The sequence below is a fragment of the Myotis nattereri genome, assembly GCF_964212035.1.
Source record: "Myotis nattereri genome assembly, chromosome: 9".
Lineage (NCBI taxonomy): Eukaryota > Metazoa > Chordata > Mammalia > Chiroptera > Vespertilionidae > Myotis > Myotis nattereri.
In genome coordinates this window covers 80,934,038-80,948,700 of record NC_138084.1, presented here as the reverse complement: position 1 = coordinate 80,948,700, position 14,663 = coordinate 80,934,038, and the positions used below count along the sequence as shown (strand labels likewise).

General features: G+C 63.0%; 1 protein-coding gene across 1 annotated transcript; it reads left to right on the top strand.

The window, feature by feature from the left end:
- Nucleotides 1-115: 115 nt before the first annotated feature.
- Nucleotides 116-13,074, top strand: SCN2B (sodium voltage-gated channel beta subunit 2). Its single transcript, XM_081098546.1, has 4 exons — nucleotides 116-368; nucleotides 8,345-8,511; nucleotides 8,713-8,923; nucleotides 9,630-13,074. Exons 1-4 carry the CDS (start codon nucleotides 299-301, stop codon nucleotides 9,827-9,829), a joined length of 648 nt encoding a protein of 215 aa, XP_080954672.1. The 5' UTR covers nucleotides 116-298; the 3' UTR covers nucleotides 9,830-13,074.
- Nucleotides 13,075-14,663: the final 1,589 nt, after the last annotated feature.

The window sequence follows — 14,663 nt, the reverse complement described above, 5'->3', positions numbered from 1 at the left end:
GAACTTGCTTCTTTTCAGAAAGACTTTTTTACGCCCTCCCACCTGCTGTTTGAAATCCAACAACCGCAAGATTTACTCCATCCCCCTTTTCTCGCTCTCCCTCACACACTCCCTCGTTCTTTTTAGCAGCAACAGACAGGCCGGCCATATTAGAGAGATGGAAATAAAGCTTCCTTAACGCTGTGTGTGTCCTTGCAGTACACCCGGGTATCCTATTTATTTTTTTGGCCCCTGACAATTCCTCCCGCACAGCCCTCAGCCACCCTCGCCCACATCCCAGGGCTGCCAGGCTCTGGAAATGCACAGACATGCCTGGCTCCCGCGCCCTGCCTTCGGCCTCACGGGCCTGGGTCTCTTTTTCTCTCTGGGTAAGTCAGATTGCACACTGCGCGTCGCATGCTTGGAGGGTCCCCAGTGCAGCCGGAGGAGGCCCCCAGACCTGCCTCCCCTCCCGTCCTGGGGAGGGGGTGTGGGGCCGGCGAGGCGGCTGGGGACTGCGCAGCGCTGGCTCAGAAGTGCTGAGTGTTGCTCAGGGCTGACAGGCGTCTGGGGAGGCAGTTTGTGTTTGGACAGCTTTGCAGTGGACCTGTGTGTGTGTGTGTGTGTGGTGGGGGGGGGGCGCGGGGGGGGGGCTCCATGTGCAGAGGCTGTGGGTGTTGGAAGCTGCTGCACAGGTGGGGTGCTGAGACTTAATGCTCCCTTCAGGGGTCCCCCTGGGGCCCTGGCCCTTGGAATCTGGTGGATGATGATATTAGAAGAGACGGGGGGCAGTGGGGAGGGGGGCGTGGGCAGCAAGTTGAATCTGTCTGACTTTCTGGAACCCAAACCACTGACGTTTTGAAGCGTGTGTGTGTGTGTGTGTGTGTGTGTGTGTGTGTGTGTGTGGTGGGGGGGGGGGGGCGGAGCTGGCTGAGGAACGGTCTCTGGGTGGGAGGAGGCTTGCTGCTCGGCACTGGGCCAGAGGGAGCAGAGGAGGGGTCAGGGGAAGGAATCAGGAGGAAAAAATAAAAAAATAAAAAAAGAAGGAAGCCACGGGCCAGTGAATTTGTGGCCCTTTAAGGATGGCCCAGCCCGGGCATGCGGACGGCCCTGTTCAGGGATCCAAGTGCTAATTTCCGGTCAGACCACTCATGGACCTTCTGGCGGGAGGTGGGCTGGAGAGCTAGCGCTGGATTGCTTTACGGGAGTTTCATTCTCGCTCCTAAATGTCGCCGTTGCTGGTGCAGCAGCTGAGGTGCGCCCGGGCTGTCCCAGGAGCACCGCGCAGTGCCTCTCGCTGCCGGGCGCCTGTCTGGCCGGAGTGCTGGCCAGAGGCTCGCCCCGGAGCCCGCGCATGAGACCGTCCGCTCTGCCGAGTTACTAGACATCTCACCAGCAGAGCAGGAGTGTGTGGCGGTGCCAGAGATGAGCTGCGGAAGCCGATCTGGGCTCCAGGCCGCCTTGGCCATGTACTTCCTATCCGTAGACAGGGCATGGATGGCTCTGAGCTCAGTTCCTTCCTGGGAGCCGGGGAACACCTGCCGCCTGGGTTTCTGTGAGAGGATAAGCGAGCAGGTGCTCAGTACCAGGTGACCTTTATGAAAGCATTTCCTGTGCCCGGGCGCTGCCCACCACGGTGGCCGGTGATCGGTGATCGGAGGAGTGGATGCTGTTGTCACCCTCGTGTTACAGTGAGGAAACAGGTACAGAGAAGTTAAGCCACATGCCCACGGAGGTCACAGGACCAGGGTAAGGTCAGCTGAGACTTGAACACCTGAACTGTTGACCTCTGCTGCCCCCGGTGTTCAAGAAGCGTTACTGCTACATTAGCTTAATGGCCAAAGCATCTCCACAGCAGGTCCAGCCTTGGGCGTGGAGCTGGGGTGGAGGAGGGTGACCTCCCCGTGGAGTGAGGGCTCCCTGGGGAGGCCGCTGGAGAGCCTGTCTAGGAGGAAAGGAGCGGCTCACGGCCAGGACGAGGTGGCTCAGGGGAAGATGGATTCTGGGGTGAAGAGGTCGGGCCTGGCTGTGGCAGGAGGTGGGAGGAAGCCGAGGCCTCTGCAAGCCTGGTGGAAGAGGAGGAGGGAGGAGGCGCTGGGTGGCTGAGGTGCTGTGGGAGGCCGCCGGCTCCCCGGCTCCCCGAGGTGGACAGCGGGGCTGGGGAGGCCGTGCAGCAGCGCCCTCAGCGGGAGGGACGCTGTAAGTGACGAGAGAGGAGACGGCCAGGGGCTGCGTGTGGGGAGGACAGAGCTGGCAAAGCGGACGTGCCGGGCAGCCGCTGCCCCACGACAGAAGCACGGGAGACCAGTTGTCCGCCAGAAACGATCCACGCGGCTGGGCTTCCCTGGAGTTGCTCCTGACTTGCCTCTGCGGTCACTGGCGCGCTCACCAAAATCTGGCTGGTGCTAGGTGAAGCCCCCCGTGGAGTCTGGTCCCCGCTCAAGCCCACTGCAGGTGTCTGCTGCTGGGGGTGACCCCGACACGGCGGGCGGGGACCGTGCCTTCCTTCCTCCTGCAGACGCCCGCGAGTGCCCACCGGGTGCCACATGGTGTCTGGGGCCAGGGATGCTGAGGCGAATAGGAATCGGCCCGGCCGGCGTGGCTCAGTGGTTGAGTGTCCACCTATGAACACAGTTCAATTCCTGGTCAGGGCACATGCCCGATCCCCAGTAGGGGGCGTGCAGGAGGCAGCTGATCTATGATTCTCCCTCTCCCTCTCCCTCTCCCTTCCTCTCTGAAATCATTAAAAACATATTTTTTAAAAAAACATCAGTTCCTCGGAGCCTCTGGAGGGACTTAGGCACAGGACAAATAATAGCAACCCAGCATTGAAACGCTGTGACAACAGCAATAATAGTGATAAGAATAGCAGCTAACCCCTGGCCAGTGTGGCTCAGGGGATGGAGCCTCGGCCTGTGGACCAAGGGTCCCTAGTTCAATTCCAGTCAAGGGCACGTACCTTGGTTGCAGGCTCTCCCTGGCTTGGGCTTGGTTGGGGCTCATGCAGGAGGCAACCAATAGATGTGTTTCTCTCACATTGATGTTTCTCTCTAAAAGTCAATAGAAAAAATATCCTTAGGTGAGGACTAAAAATGATAATAAAGGAAAGAAAAGAATAGCAGCTGACGTGTGGAGAACTGACTGTGTGGGCGCTGCAGTGAGCTTCATAGTGCGAGTGAGCTAACCTCCCAGCAGCGAAAGGGTGGTGTTCTACTATCATCCCCATTTCCAGGCGACACGAGGCGCTGGGAGGTTAGCCACGCTGCCCAAGGCCAGCTCGGGGCACTGGAGCCCGCTCCGGCCCCTGTGCCATGCGGACTCCGTCCTGTGGCGGCGGCGGGCGGGGCTGAGTGTGGGCACAGGCAGTGGCGGGGCCATCACCCAGGCGACGCCATCACCCAGGCGACACCTTATCAGCTGGCATCTGCTGGGTACGTGGGAGGCCCCAGGTGCGGGAGGTGAACTCGCTTCCCAGCTTGAAGCAAAGTCACGGGGGAAGGTGTGAAAGGGAAGTGTGAAGGAGGGCGGTGTTTCCAGGGAAGTCAGAGCCCAGTCCCTGGCGGGGAGGAAGCACAGGGCTGGCCGCTGGCAGAGGACGCGGGCGCCGTGCAGCACCTGGACGTGGTCCAGGGCACCAGGAGCCAGGGAAGGTCTGGGGTGATTGCCTCCTGGCTGCTGGGGAGGGACAGGTCTGAGGGGCAGGGACTGCCCCAGGAAACTGTGGGTCCAACGGTCAGGGAGGCAATGTCTCTGCTTAGACCGATCCTTCCTTCCTTCCTTCCTTCCTTCCTTCCTTCCTTCCTTCCTTCCTTTCTCTCTCTCTCTCTCTCTCTCTCTCTCTCTCTCTCTTTCTCTTCCTTAAATATACTAGAGGCCCGGTGCATGGATTTGTGCACTGGTGGGGTCCCTCAGCCTGGCCTGTGCCCTCTCACAATCTGGTACCCCTTAGGGGATGTTGGACTGCCAGTTTTGGCCCGATCCCTGGGTATCAGGCCGAAACCGACAGTCCGACTTCCCCTTAGGGATGTAGCAGTGTGTGAAGCAGCAGGCGTCCGGGGAGGAGCCGGAGCTGGGACCGGGCGCCACACTGCTCCAGCTCATCCTGGTCCAGCCCTGCTGTGCCTGCCGCTGCTGCCACTGCTGCTGCTCGGTAGCACTGCCATGGAGGCAGGAGAGTCTCAGCCGCCACAGCTGCACTCACCAGCTGTGAGCCTGGCTTCTGGCGGATCGGCACACCCGCTATGGGAGCGCACTGACCACGGGGGGGAGAGGGGGGGCGGGGCGGGGAGGGTAGCTCCTGTGTTAGATAGATGTTTATTGATTTCTGAGAGAACCGGAGAGGGAGAGATAGAAACATCAATGATGAGAGGAGACCATTGATTGTCTGCCCCCTGCACGCCCCACACTACTGATGGAGCCCACAACCCGGGCCTGTGCCCTGACGGGAACCTCCTGATTCATAGATTGATGCTCAACCACGAGCACACAGCCGGGCCTCTCTTTTTAACCAAAAAGAAAATAAACCGAGCTCATCGCTTGCTGAGGTTGGAAACAGGCATGGAGAGAAGTAACTAGCCTCTGCGGGTGACTGTTTGGCGGGAGACGGGCACAGTTGTGTGTTTTGTGTGCTCTCTGGGCGGGCCGGTGAGAACAGTGGGGGACGGGGCAGGGGGTGGGGGGCAATGTGCTTGGAGGAAATGGGGAGCCCAGCACCAGGGAGGTTGGAACTGAGATCTGAAGCGACAGGCTCACTGCCCCCTGTGAGCGTCATTTCCTTTCTGAGACTTGGAACTCAGCAGACCAGGCCCCGGACCTGGTCTCAAACAGACCACCCGCAGCACTGTGGGTGGCCCTGGAGGGAGGTCCCTGGAATAGACCCGCCCGCTCTGGGAGCCGCCCGAGGGGCGCGCCTGCTGTGTAGACAGTGGGAGGTCAGGTCCCTGGAACCCCTGGAGAAACAGTCACCCCACCAGCCTCAGCCCCTTGGCCCTCGGTGGGGGGCCTGCGGCCTGGGTTCAAATCGAACTTTGCCACTTACTAACTCGGCTGCTCATGGGCCTGCCCTGTGCTTAGCTTTCTCCTCTGGAAGACGGAGGGGTCAGTGTGGTGAGGATTAAAGGGGTTGGGCAGGGCCTGGGACACAGTGCAGGTCACTGCCTCCTCGCGGGCCTTGGCCGGGGACTCGCTCTCCCTGACGGCACCGGCTTCACCAGCCCAGGGTTCCCTAGGCTCCCACCGCGTTGGGGCGGCTCCTGTGTGTCAGGAGGGCCTGCGTCCCGCCCCCTGAGGCCTCGCTGGCGGGTCGGGACTAGGAGCGGAACTGGCTCTGGCCCAGCTCGCCCCATCCTCCGTGTCTCTCGCAGCGCCTCCCTTTCCCCGTTGGCAGGACAACAGGCTGGACCCCGTTTCTGCGGTCCCCCTGGCCTCCTCTGAGTTGGGACTTGGTGGTTGTCCTCTCTGGCCAGTGCTTTCCGCAGGACCCGCTGTCAGGGTTTGGGGGAGGGACCCGCATTGTGCCTCCCTGTCTGCCCCTCCTGACAGCCCCTCACCTCGCGCTCTGCCCTCCTACATGGCAAGGTCCCGGCTCTTTGGGCGTCTAGGTGCTGCCTGGGGCTCCAGCTCTCCTGGTCTGAGGTTGTGGGCTGGGGCAGGATGGGGGCCAGGGGTGGGCCAGCCAGACTGGCAGCCCCTGCTTCCTGGTGTCGCTTGGGGGCTCCTTTGATGGGGGCAGGGGGTGGGGAGTGGGGGGCCTGGGATGGGGCTGGCCTTTCCAGGGAAGGTGCCAGCGAAGCAGGGAGCTTTTGGGAGGGCGGTGAGCTCAGGGCGAGGCTGCCAGGTTCCTCTGCGCTCCCTGCCCCCTCCACAGGGGTGGGGGGCGTGGTGGGCGCCCTCTCTGCCTGGAGCAAGCCAGCGCTTCCCTCCAGGCTATAAAGCGGGCAGAGGGCCTGGGCTGTGTTCTTGGTGGGTCCGCCCAGCCGCCCAGCTCATGCCCCCTAGGCAGCCTGTCAGCGTGCCCCCCCCCCCCCCCCGGGCTTGCCTGGCAGGTGTCTGCTGAGCCCTCCGGCTGGGCTCCGGACCTCCTGGGCCAGCAGCTCGGAGCACCGCCTGGTCTTAGGTCCGCCTTGGGTCCTCTTGCTGAGGGTGGGTTGAGCCGAGGGCTGCAGGGGTGGGGGCGCGGGCGGGGGGGGGGGGTGGCACAGCTTTGCACAACAGAGCAGCTTGGAAAACAGTCCGAGGGGTCGTGCCCAAGGCGCCCTCTGCAGGGGACTGTCCGAAAGCCCTTCCCGTCCGGGGAAGCAGGGCTGAGAGCTCCCTTTGCCGCAGACTGTGCTTTGTGCTCTGTACAGTTCATCTTCTTTAATTTCCCAACAACAGGAGCTGCGTTCCTCAGGGGCGGGGTGAGGCTTGGAGGGGAGGGACCTGCCCGGGCCTCGCAGCGGACTGAGGGCAGGAAGGCAGGGTGGGGATTGAACTCACATCTGGTCAGGTCTCCACATCAGTGCAGCTCCCACAGAGACCCCTGCTCCCAGGGCCCTGCTCCCCATCCCGTGGCTTCCTGTCTCACCCCCAGGAGTTCCACCCGAAGTCCTGTCTGGCCCATGGACCTGTGCCTCGGTCCCTGCCTGACCCTGGGCCTCAGCCTCCCCGTCTGCCCCTTGGTCACTCTGCTCCTGGAGCCTCAGAGACAGGAAGCTCACTCCAGCTCCTGGGACCTTCCTGCCTCAGGACTGATCCCCTCAGCATGTCAAGCGGCTCCCTCCCTCCCTTCAGCCAGGGGCACCCACACGCCTCCGGGCAGCCTTCCCGACCACAGACAACCCCCACCCGGCTGCATTTCTTACACCTGTCGCCTTGTCCACAGTCTCCCAGGCTGGGCTCAGCGCACAGTAGGTCGTTTACCAACCTCGGAAAGGAGTGAGAGTGACTGACACTGAAGGGCACCTCTTGTCCTCAAGCTTTGGGGATGAGGTTTTGACAATATTGGCAAAGAACCTTAGAATTAAGGCCAGGGTTAGGCCCGACTGTCATGGCTCGGTGGTTGAGTGTCAGCCTATGAACCAGGAGGACATGGGTCGATTCCCGGTCGGGGCACATGCCCAGGTAGGGAGCAAACAGGAGGCTCTCTCATCATTGATGTTTCTCTCTCTCTCTCTCTCTCTCTCTCTCTCTCTCTCTCTCTCCCTTCCTTCTTCTCTGAAATCAATAAAAATATATATTTTTTAAAAGGCCAGGATTAGGGTGAGGCCAGTAGGGGTCTGGGGTGCAAAATGTCAGGAGGTGTTGTCTGACACGCTGGGGACACTTGGCTCAGCTCAAGGGCTCCCACTCCACTGGGGTGGCTGGGAGTGGAGGAGAAGAGGGGAGACTGAGGCAGCACAGGAAACTTTTCTCCAGGGTCTGCAGCTAGCAGAGCAGGCAGCACGGACGGCCGAGGGCCGGGAGCAGGCGGCGGGCAGAGGGCTGCCTGCCCGGCCTGGGAAAGGCGTGGGCCCTTGTCTGTCCTGGCTGATAGGAGATCTGGTTTCTCTACCCCAGCTTTGTTCTGCCCCCACTTTACACCCAGGCCTCATTGGTTACCCCTTTGGAGTTTTGCTTTCCCCACCCTCCCAGCCCCACTCCCACCAGGTGCAGTGGGCATGCCCCCTCCCAGCCCCACTCCCACCAGGTGCAGGAAGCGTGCCCCCTCCCAGCCCCACTCCCACCAGGTGCCACGGGCATGCCCCCTCCCAGCCCCACTCCCACCAGGTCCAGGAGGCATATCCCCTCCCAGCCCCACTCCCACCAGGTGCAGTGGGCATGTCCCCTCCCAGCCCCACTCCCACCAGGTGCAGCGGGCATGTCCCCTCCCAGCCCCACTCCCACCAGGTGCAGGAAGCGTGCCCCCTCCCAGCCCCACTCCCACCAGGTGCCACGGGCATGCCCCCTCCCAGCCCCACTCCCACCAGGTCCAGGAGGCATATCCCCTCCCAGCCCCACTCCCACCAGGTGGCGGGCGTGCCCTTCCCATCCCCACTCCCACCAGGTGCAGCGGGCATGTCCCCTCCCATCCCCACTCCCACCAGGTGCAGGAGGCATGTCCCCTCCCAGCCCCACTCCCACCAGGTCCAGGAGGCATATCCCCTCCCAGCCCCACTCCCACCAGGTGGCGGGCGTGCCCCTCCCAGCCCCACTCCCACCAGGTCCAGGAGGCATGTCCCCTCCCAGCCCCACTCCCACCAGGTGCAGCGGGCATGTCCCCTCCCAGCCCCACTCCCACCAGGTGCAGCGGGCATGTCCCCTCCCAGCCCCACTCCCACCAGGTGGCGGGCGTGCCCCTCCCGGCCCCATCAGCCCGAGCCCTCACCAGCGTGTGCTCTGCCCGCAGTGCCCCCAGGGCGCAGCATGGAAGTCACGGTGCCCACCACCCTGAATGTGCTCAATGGCTCCGACGCCCGGCTGGCCTGCACCTTCAACTCCTGCTACACCGTGAACCACAAGCACTTCTCCCTGAACTGGACCTACCAGGAGTGCGGCAACTGCTCCGAGGAGATGGTGAGTCTGCTGGGTGTGGAGCCCCTGCCCTGCCTGGACCGGGCCTGGGGCCGTCTGCTCGGGCGGAAGGTGTGCTGTCCTGCAGGCCCGGGGAGGGGTGGAGGTCTGGAGGTAAGGGCCTGTCTCCAAGTAAGAACGCTGGGGGGAGGCACCCGCTCCTCAGGCTTGCCACCCCCTCAGCCTGCCCCTCGCCACCCCCAGTTCCTCCAGTTCCGCATGAAGATCATCAACCTGAAGCTGGAGCGGTTCCGGGACCGCGTGGAGTTCTCGGGGAACCCCAGCAAGTACGACGTGTCCGTGACGCTGCGGAACGTGCAGCCGGAGGACGAGGGCCTCTACAGCTGCTACATCCTGAACCCGCCCGACCGCCACCGTGGCCATGGCAGGATCCAGCTGCGGGTCCTCATGGAGGGTGAGCGGCAAGGACAGGGAGCGGCGAGGGCAGGGAGCGGCGAGGGCAGGGAGCGGCGAGGGCGCGGGGCTGCAGGCCCCTGGCTGGTCCTGGCGTTACTCTCACCTGCTGCCCAGGGGAGGCCCCTGGGAGTCTGTCCTGCGGGGGCGCCCTGGGGAGCCACAGCTGAGGGTGGTCCCAGCACCTGCTCTCTTCCCTCCAGTCCTTAGAGACCTGGGAGCGTGACTCCGAGAGTCCTTATGATGCTGTCAGTCAGGATCAGGATCTTCAGAATCCTTCTAGCAGCTTCCACCGACGGGGACTTGATGTGTCTCAGGTCCAGGACGGAGCTCTAGCTGCAGCCTGCAGCCACTCCGTCACCCTCAGGAGGCCTTAGGGAGGAGCTGCTGTTCTATAAGCGCGGAGGCAGAGAGGCGGAGAGGAGGCCATCTGAGATCAGCTCTCCACAGATACAGCCAGGGCTCCCATGGGGTCTGCTTGACCTCCAAGTCCATGCCCTCCCCTCCGCCTCCTCCTGCGGCCCTGGGCTGTCAGGGGCCCTGGGACCCGGGTGGGGCTCAGAGGCCCATGGCCTGGGCGGATGAGGCTCTGACTCCAGCTCTTCCCCCGGAGGAGAGGAGCGCTGGGACGCCCGCACCTGGAGCAGGGGACAGAGGGCGGCTCCCTGCAGCCGGGCCCTCAGCGTCTGTCTCCTGTTCTTCCCCAGAGCCCCCCGAGCGGGACTCCACGGTGGCCGTGGTCGTGGGCGCCTCGGTCGGAGGCTTCCTGGCCGTGGTCATCTTGGTGCTGATGGTCGTGAAGTGTGTGAGGAGGAAAAAGGAGCAGAAGCTGAGCACCGATGACCTGAAGACGGAGGAGGACGGCAAGACGGACGGCGAGGGCCACGCTGAGGACGGTGCCAAGTAGCGGCGGCCGGCGGCCCCGCGCCCACCCCCGCCCCCGCTCCCCTGTGCAGTGCCCCCCCGCCTCGGTGTGCGCTTCTCTTGGGCCGGGTCCCAGGGCCGGCCTGCGCCTCCCAACCCCTCACTGTCCCCCCACTGCACCAGCCACCCACCTCTCTCATGGGAGAAGCCCGCCGTGGAGTACGGGATGTGAGGGCCCTGGAGGAGGGAGAAGGGGTCCCGCTGCCCCCGAGAGGAGGGGAGGCCGTGTGAGCGCCCAGGGGGCAGGGGGAGTGGAGGAGGGGTCCAGCAGTCTGCCTGCTCTCACGGGACTCATCTGGGGGCAGCTTCAGAGGCACCTGTGGGTGGCGGGGCTTCCCTGAGCTGCGTGCTCCTGCGGGCAGCCCTGCAGGCTGGGTGCTGATGGGCTCCTGGAGACCGGGGTGGGCACGAGCAAGGGCATCGAAGGGAAGCCGAGATGGAGGCGAGTGGAGACGCCGGTCCCGGCGCCCAGCTCCGCCCTCTCCTCCGTGGATGAACTCTGAAACCGGTGGTTTCTGTTGGCTGTGATGCTGGGGGTTTTGCTGAGAACAGTACGGAAGGGCCAGGAGCTGGTCACGGTCAGGCACGGTCACGGGCGGGCGTGTGCTCCAGGTGGTGGTCATTTCCTGCCACCAGAGTGCCCACCAGCAGGAGGCACATGCCAATGAGCGGAGGGACGGGGAGGGGGTGCCAGTGAGCTGGGCCCAGGGCGCAGGGTGAGGGACCCGCCTCGCAGCCCATCCCAGGCCCCCAGCAGTTTTCCTCGGCTCCACTGGAGCGCGAAGGGAAGGCCTGAGGGAGGCGTGCGGGGAGCCCGTGGCCGTGGCCGTGTCCGGTCTAGAGCTGGGCTACACCCCCGCCGTGGCTCCCTGGGGAAGAAGGGGCGTTTGTGGGAGCCGATCTCCCTCACGTCACACACATTGAGGGGAATCTCAGGAGAGGGGGGCGCGGTGAGAGGCCTTGGGGGACCCTCCGGGGCCAACGAGCCACATCACTCCTACTGCACACGGGGAAACCGAGGCTAGGGGGACAAAGTGAGGGCCCTGGCACCTCCTCTGGCCTCAGCCTCCAGTTTGAATGAACAGCCATAGTTGTCCTGGCGGGAGAGGAGGGGAGGGGGTGCCCTGCTCCTCCCCCAAGTGGGGATGCCCGTGGCAGGGGTGGGGGGATGCCCGTGGCAGGGGTGGGGTGTGGGAATGAGGACAGAGCCGCAGGCATGCCCCAGGTGGGCCTCCTCCTGGGGTCCCGGGGGCCCAGGTCCTGCGCAGACTCAGGGAGGCAGAGCTCAGGGCGGGAAGGAGCCTGGGGGAGGGGTGGGGACAGGACAGTGACAGTCTCAGGGACCGCTCTCTGCCTCTGCCCGTCAGATGGCCAATCAGGGGAGTGAGCATCTGGGAGGGTCAGTGTAATTCACTTCCATTTAACATCCGTTTACTGAGTATCTGCCGTGTGCCAGGCCTGTGTAGGTGCTGGTGTTGTACACAAAGCCATACGGAGCTGGGAGCCGCCAGGCCAGCGCGGGGTGGGGGTGGGGGGCAAGATTAATTGTTGTGGTGCATCTAATTCCATGTGTGCAGCCGCTGCTGCCAGGGCTGGAGTTAGGGAAGAAGGAAGAGAGTCCAGGGAAGGGGGCTGGGGGCCAGACACAGGGGGTGTGGGCCACCAGCTCGGTGCGTCCTGGGTGGGGTGGGTCCAGCCCACCAGGAAATTCTAACTCTTCTGCTCAGTACCTAACTGCCAATCAACACACTGCCAACGGGGTGGCTAAGCCACCAGAAGGCCCGGGGTAGGCGGCATGGCCCATCTTTCAAGCCAACCCGCCGAGAGGGGAGAGGTGGGTGGGCGCCTGGTGCCGCTGGGACCGGGGTGGGGGGATGCTTCTTCAGTCCGCAGATGTCGCTTTTTGCCACCTCTCAAGGCCCCTCTCCTGGATGAGTGAGGATCTGTGCTGGGCCGGACTTCCCCTTTTCCAGGGCTCATCACATTCCGGAGAACGATTGTCAGATTCCCGGGGCTTATTCTAAGAAATCCCAACTCCCCATAAGTAGCCCAAGATGTCTGGGGGCCCAGGGCGGGCAAGTCTTCTCCATGGCCTCAGGGCCGAGCAGAGGGGGATGGGCCGGAACCACCTTTGCCCCAGACGCACACCCTGATACACACTTTATCCTCCAGCCCCTTAGGACCCCCTCCATGAATCTCCCAGAGCCGCCTCCGGGCACTGAGCTTGGGGACAAGCCAGGTCCTGTGAGTGGAGGTGGGAACGCGAGGTCCCCCCCCCCCCCCCCCCGCCACCTGCTCTCCCCCTTGCTTTCCTTCAGACCAGCAAGAGGTTGCTTCCTCTGCTCTGTGGTCTGTGGGCCCCAGGCCCCCTGTGGCTGCATGTCCCCTCCCTGCGCGCTGCTGGGGTTAGCCTGCTGGTTTCTCCACTGCCCCCTTTCCTGCTCTCCGAACCCCCAGCTGTCTCTTCTCCCTAATGAAGGGCCCTCATAAGGAGAGAAGGGCTGGCCGACCGGGACTTAGCTTAAAGAACCAAGCACAATCATTCCGGACTGACACGCCTCTCGGGGCCTTGGAACTGGCTTTGGATGTATCCGCTGCCCTAGGTGTGGACTGATCCCACCCGCTCTCCATCGGTCACCAGGGGAGGGCTGGGCCGCAGTGCTTCCGAGGCCAGGGCAAGCAGATGGACAATCGCAAATGCCGGCCAGGTCCAAAGGACAGCCCTGGCCACGGGAGTGGCCGGGGCAGTTGGACCGGGTGATGAATCAAGAAATTCTCCTTCCTGCTTCTGTTCTAAGGACAGACGGCCGCGTCTCCCGCTGTGCCTCTCGCGGACGTCTTCTTTATTAAAGCCTGCTGATGCATTTACAGTCTCTATAGGTGTAGGCATATTATATAGACAAATACACAGATCACACCTCTCACTACGTCCACCCCAAAAGCAACGCTGGGGAGGGAAACAATCATTTCTCCGTGTTTTGAGTTAATTCACGAAAGGCAAGTGATGGAATGCGTTTCCTGCTCTTTGCACACTTGGAGGGGAAAACTCAACTACTGATGCACTTCAAGGTTCCACGGGCCACCCGTGGGTGGGGTGGTGGCGAGCAGCTCACACGGTGCCCTGTGGCCTGGCCGTGCGGCGTGTCTGCTTTTCGGAGCAGCCTGAGTCCGGCAGCTCGTCCTCTTGGTTGGATCGATTGCGACAATAAACAGATTGTCTTCCCTGAACCTCCCGTGAGCGTGGCTCTTTTTCTGGGAGGGCGGGGCCGGGCATGTGGAGGCTTTGCCAGGATCCCCACAGAGACCTTGGGCCGCTTTCCTGGCCCCGCTGCTGCCATTGCCCCGTCCCACCCGGACGCAGCTCGAGGCTCCTCCTGCGGCCCTGACGGGGCGCCGCTCCTGCCCCCTTGCCTCCCCTGTGCTCCCGCTTCTCTGTGGGCTCTCGGTTATTCCTGGGACGACGACCATCTTTCACGCCCCCCCAAGGCTGCCCGCTGCACTGATGTGTCTGTTCTTTCTGAGCAGAGGGGTCACCCTTCCCGCCCCCGCTTGCAGAGCCTCTTTTGCTTGCTCTGGACTCAGGGAAGATAGATGACAGCTGGTTAGAGTCTGCCCCGTGCAGCTCCACAAGCAAGCGTGGCGGGGGGTGGGTGGGGGGTGGGGGTGGGGGGAGTTATGTCCCAGCCGCCGCCCTACCCTGCTTATGTGCTGCTGGGCCAGCCCCCAGCTCAGGGCCAGAGTCAACCCTGGCGCCACTATTGCAGACACACTCAGTCTTTTTCTCTCTTGGTCCCTGTTCTTATAGCTTTTTGCACTTTCTCTTTCACCCCTCCTCCCCCCCCCCCACACACACACTTGCCAGATGAGAAAAATCGCAACTCTGCAGGGTAAGGTAGTGCTGACGGGGTTGGTTCCTGCATTTCTGCTGTTCCCTGTCACCTCTGAGAGGCCTTGGCCAGTGGCTAGCGGCGGGTGCATTCTAGAACATTCCAGGAGGACCTGACATGGAGAGTCCTGATGCGGTGGGGGTTACTGCTCCGGCCGACAGAGAGGCCAGGAAGGAAGTGGCAGGTTCAACAGCGGTGGCCGGTCTCTGACGGAGCCACGGTTACCTTGGTGTGAAAAGGCGTCTGGCCCAGCCGCCGTGGCTCAGCGGTTGAGCGTTGACCTATGAACCCAGGGGGTCACGGTTTGATTCCAGTCAGGGCACATGCCCAGGTTGCGGGCTCAATCCTCAGTGTGGGTGTGCAGAAGGCAGCTGATCAATGATTCTCATCATTGATGCTTCTATTTCTCTCTCCCTCTCCCTCAATAAAATATATATTTTTTAAAAATTAAAAATAAATAAAAGGTGTCTGCCCTCTGGAGCCGCCAAAAATGGGCTGTCAGACAGGGTGCTTTTCTGCTGAGCAGACAGGGAAACTGAGGCTGGGACGAGGCCTGAGCCGCAGAGCACTGGGCTTCTTGCCGGTGCTCCTGGGGTAGAGGCAGCATCTTTCTCATCCTGGGGCTTGGCCCCCAGGACACTTGGGAGGACACTTTGGTGCTGGGCTGGCTTCCGGGAGGACTGGCTTCGGCTCAGGCATCGCCCCTAAATCAATGTTCTTGGGTCCAGCCTGCTTGGGGCCTGGAGGAGGAGTTCTGGCTGCAGAACCAGCTGCCTGGTCGGGCAAGGGCTAGCTCCACTCTAGGGCTCAGCATTCACTGGTCACCGGCTGTCTGTGTCCCCCAGCTGAGGTGGGGGTGCCTGGACAAGCGCCTCCCAATTCCACTGCTCCTTCACGGCCCCCTGGCGCCCCCTGCAGGCTCAGCAGGGC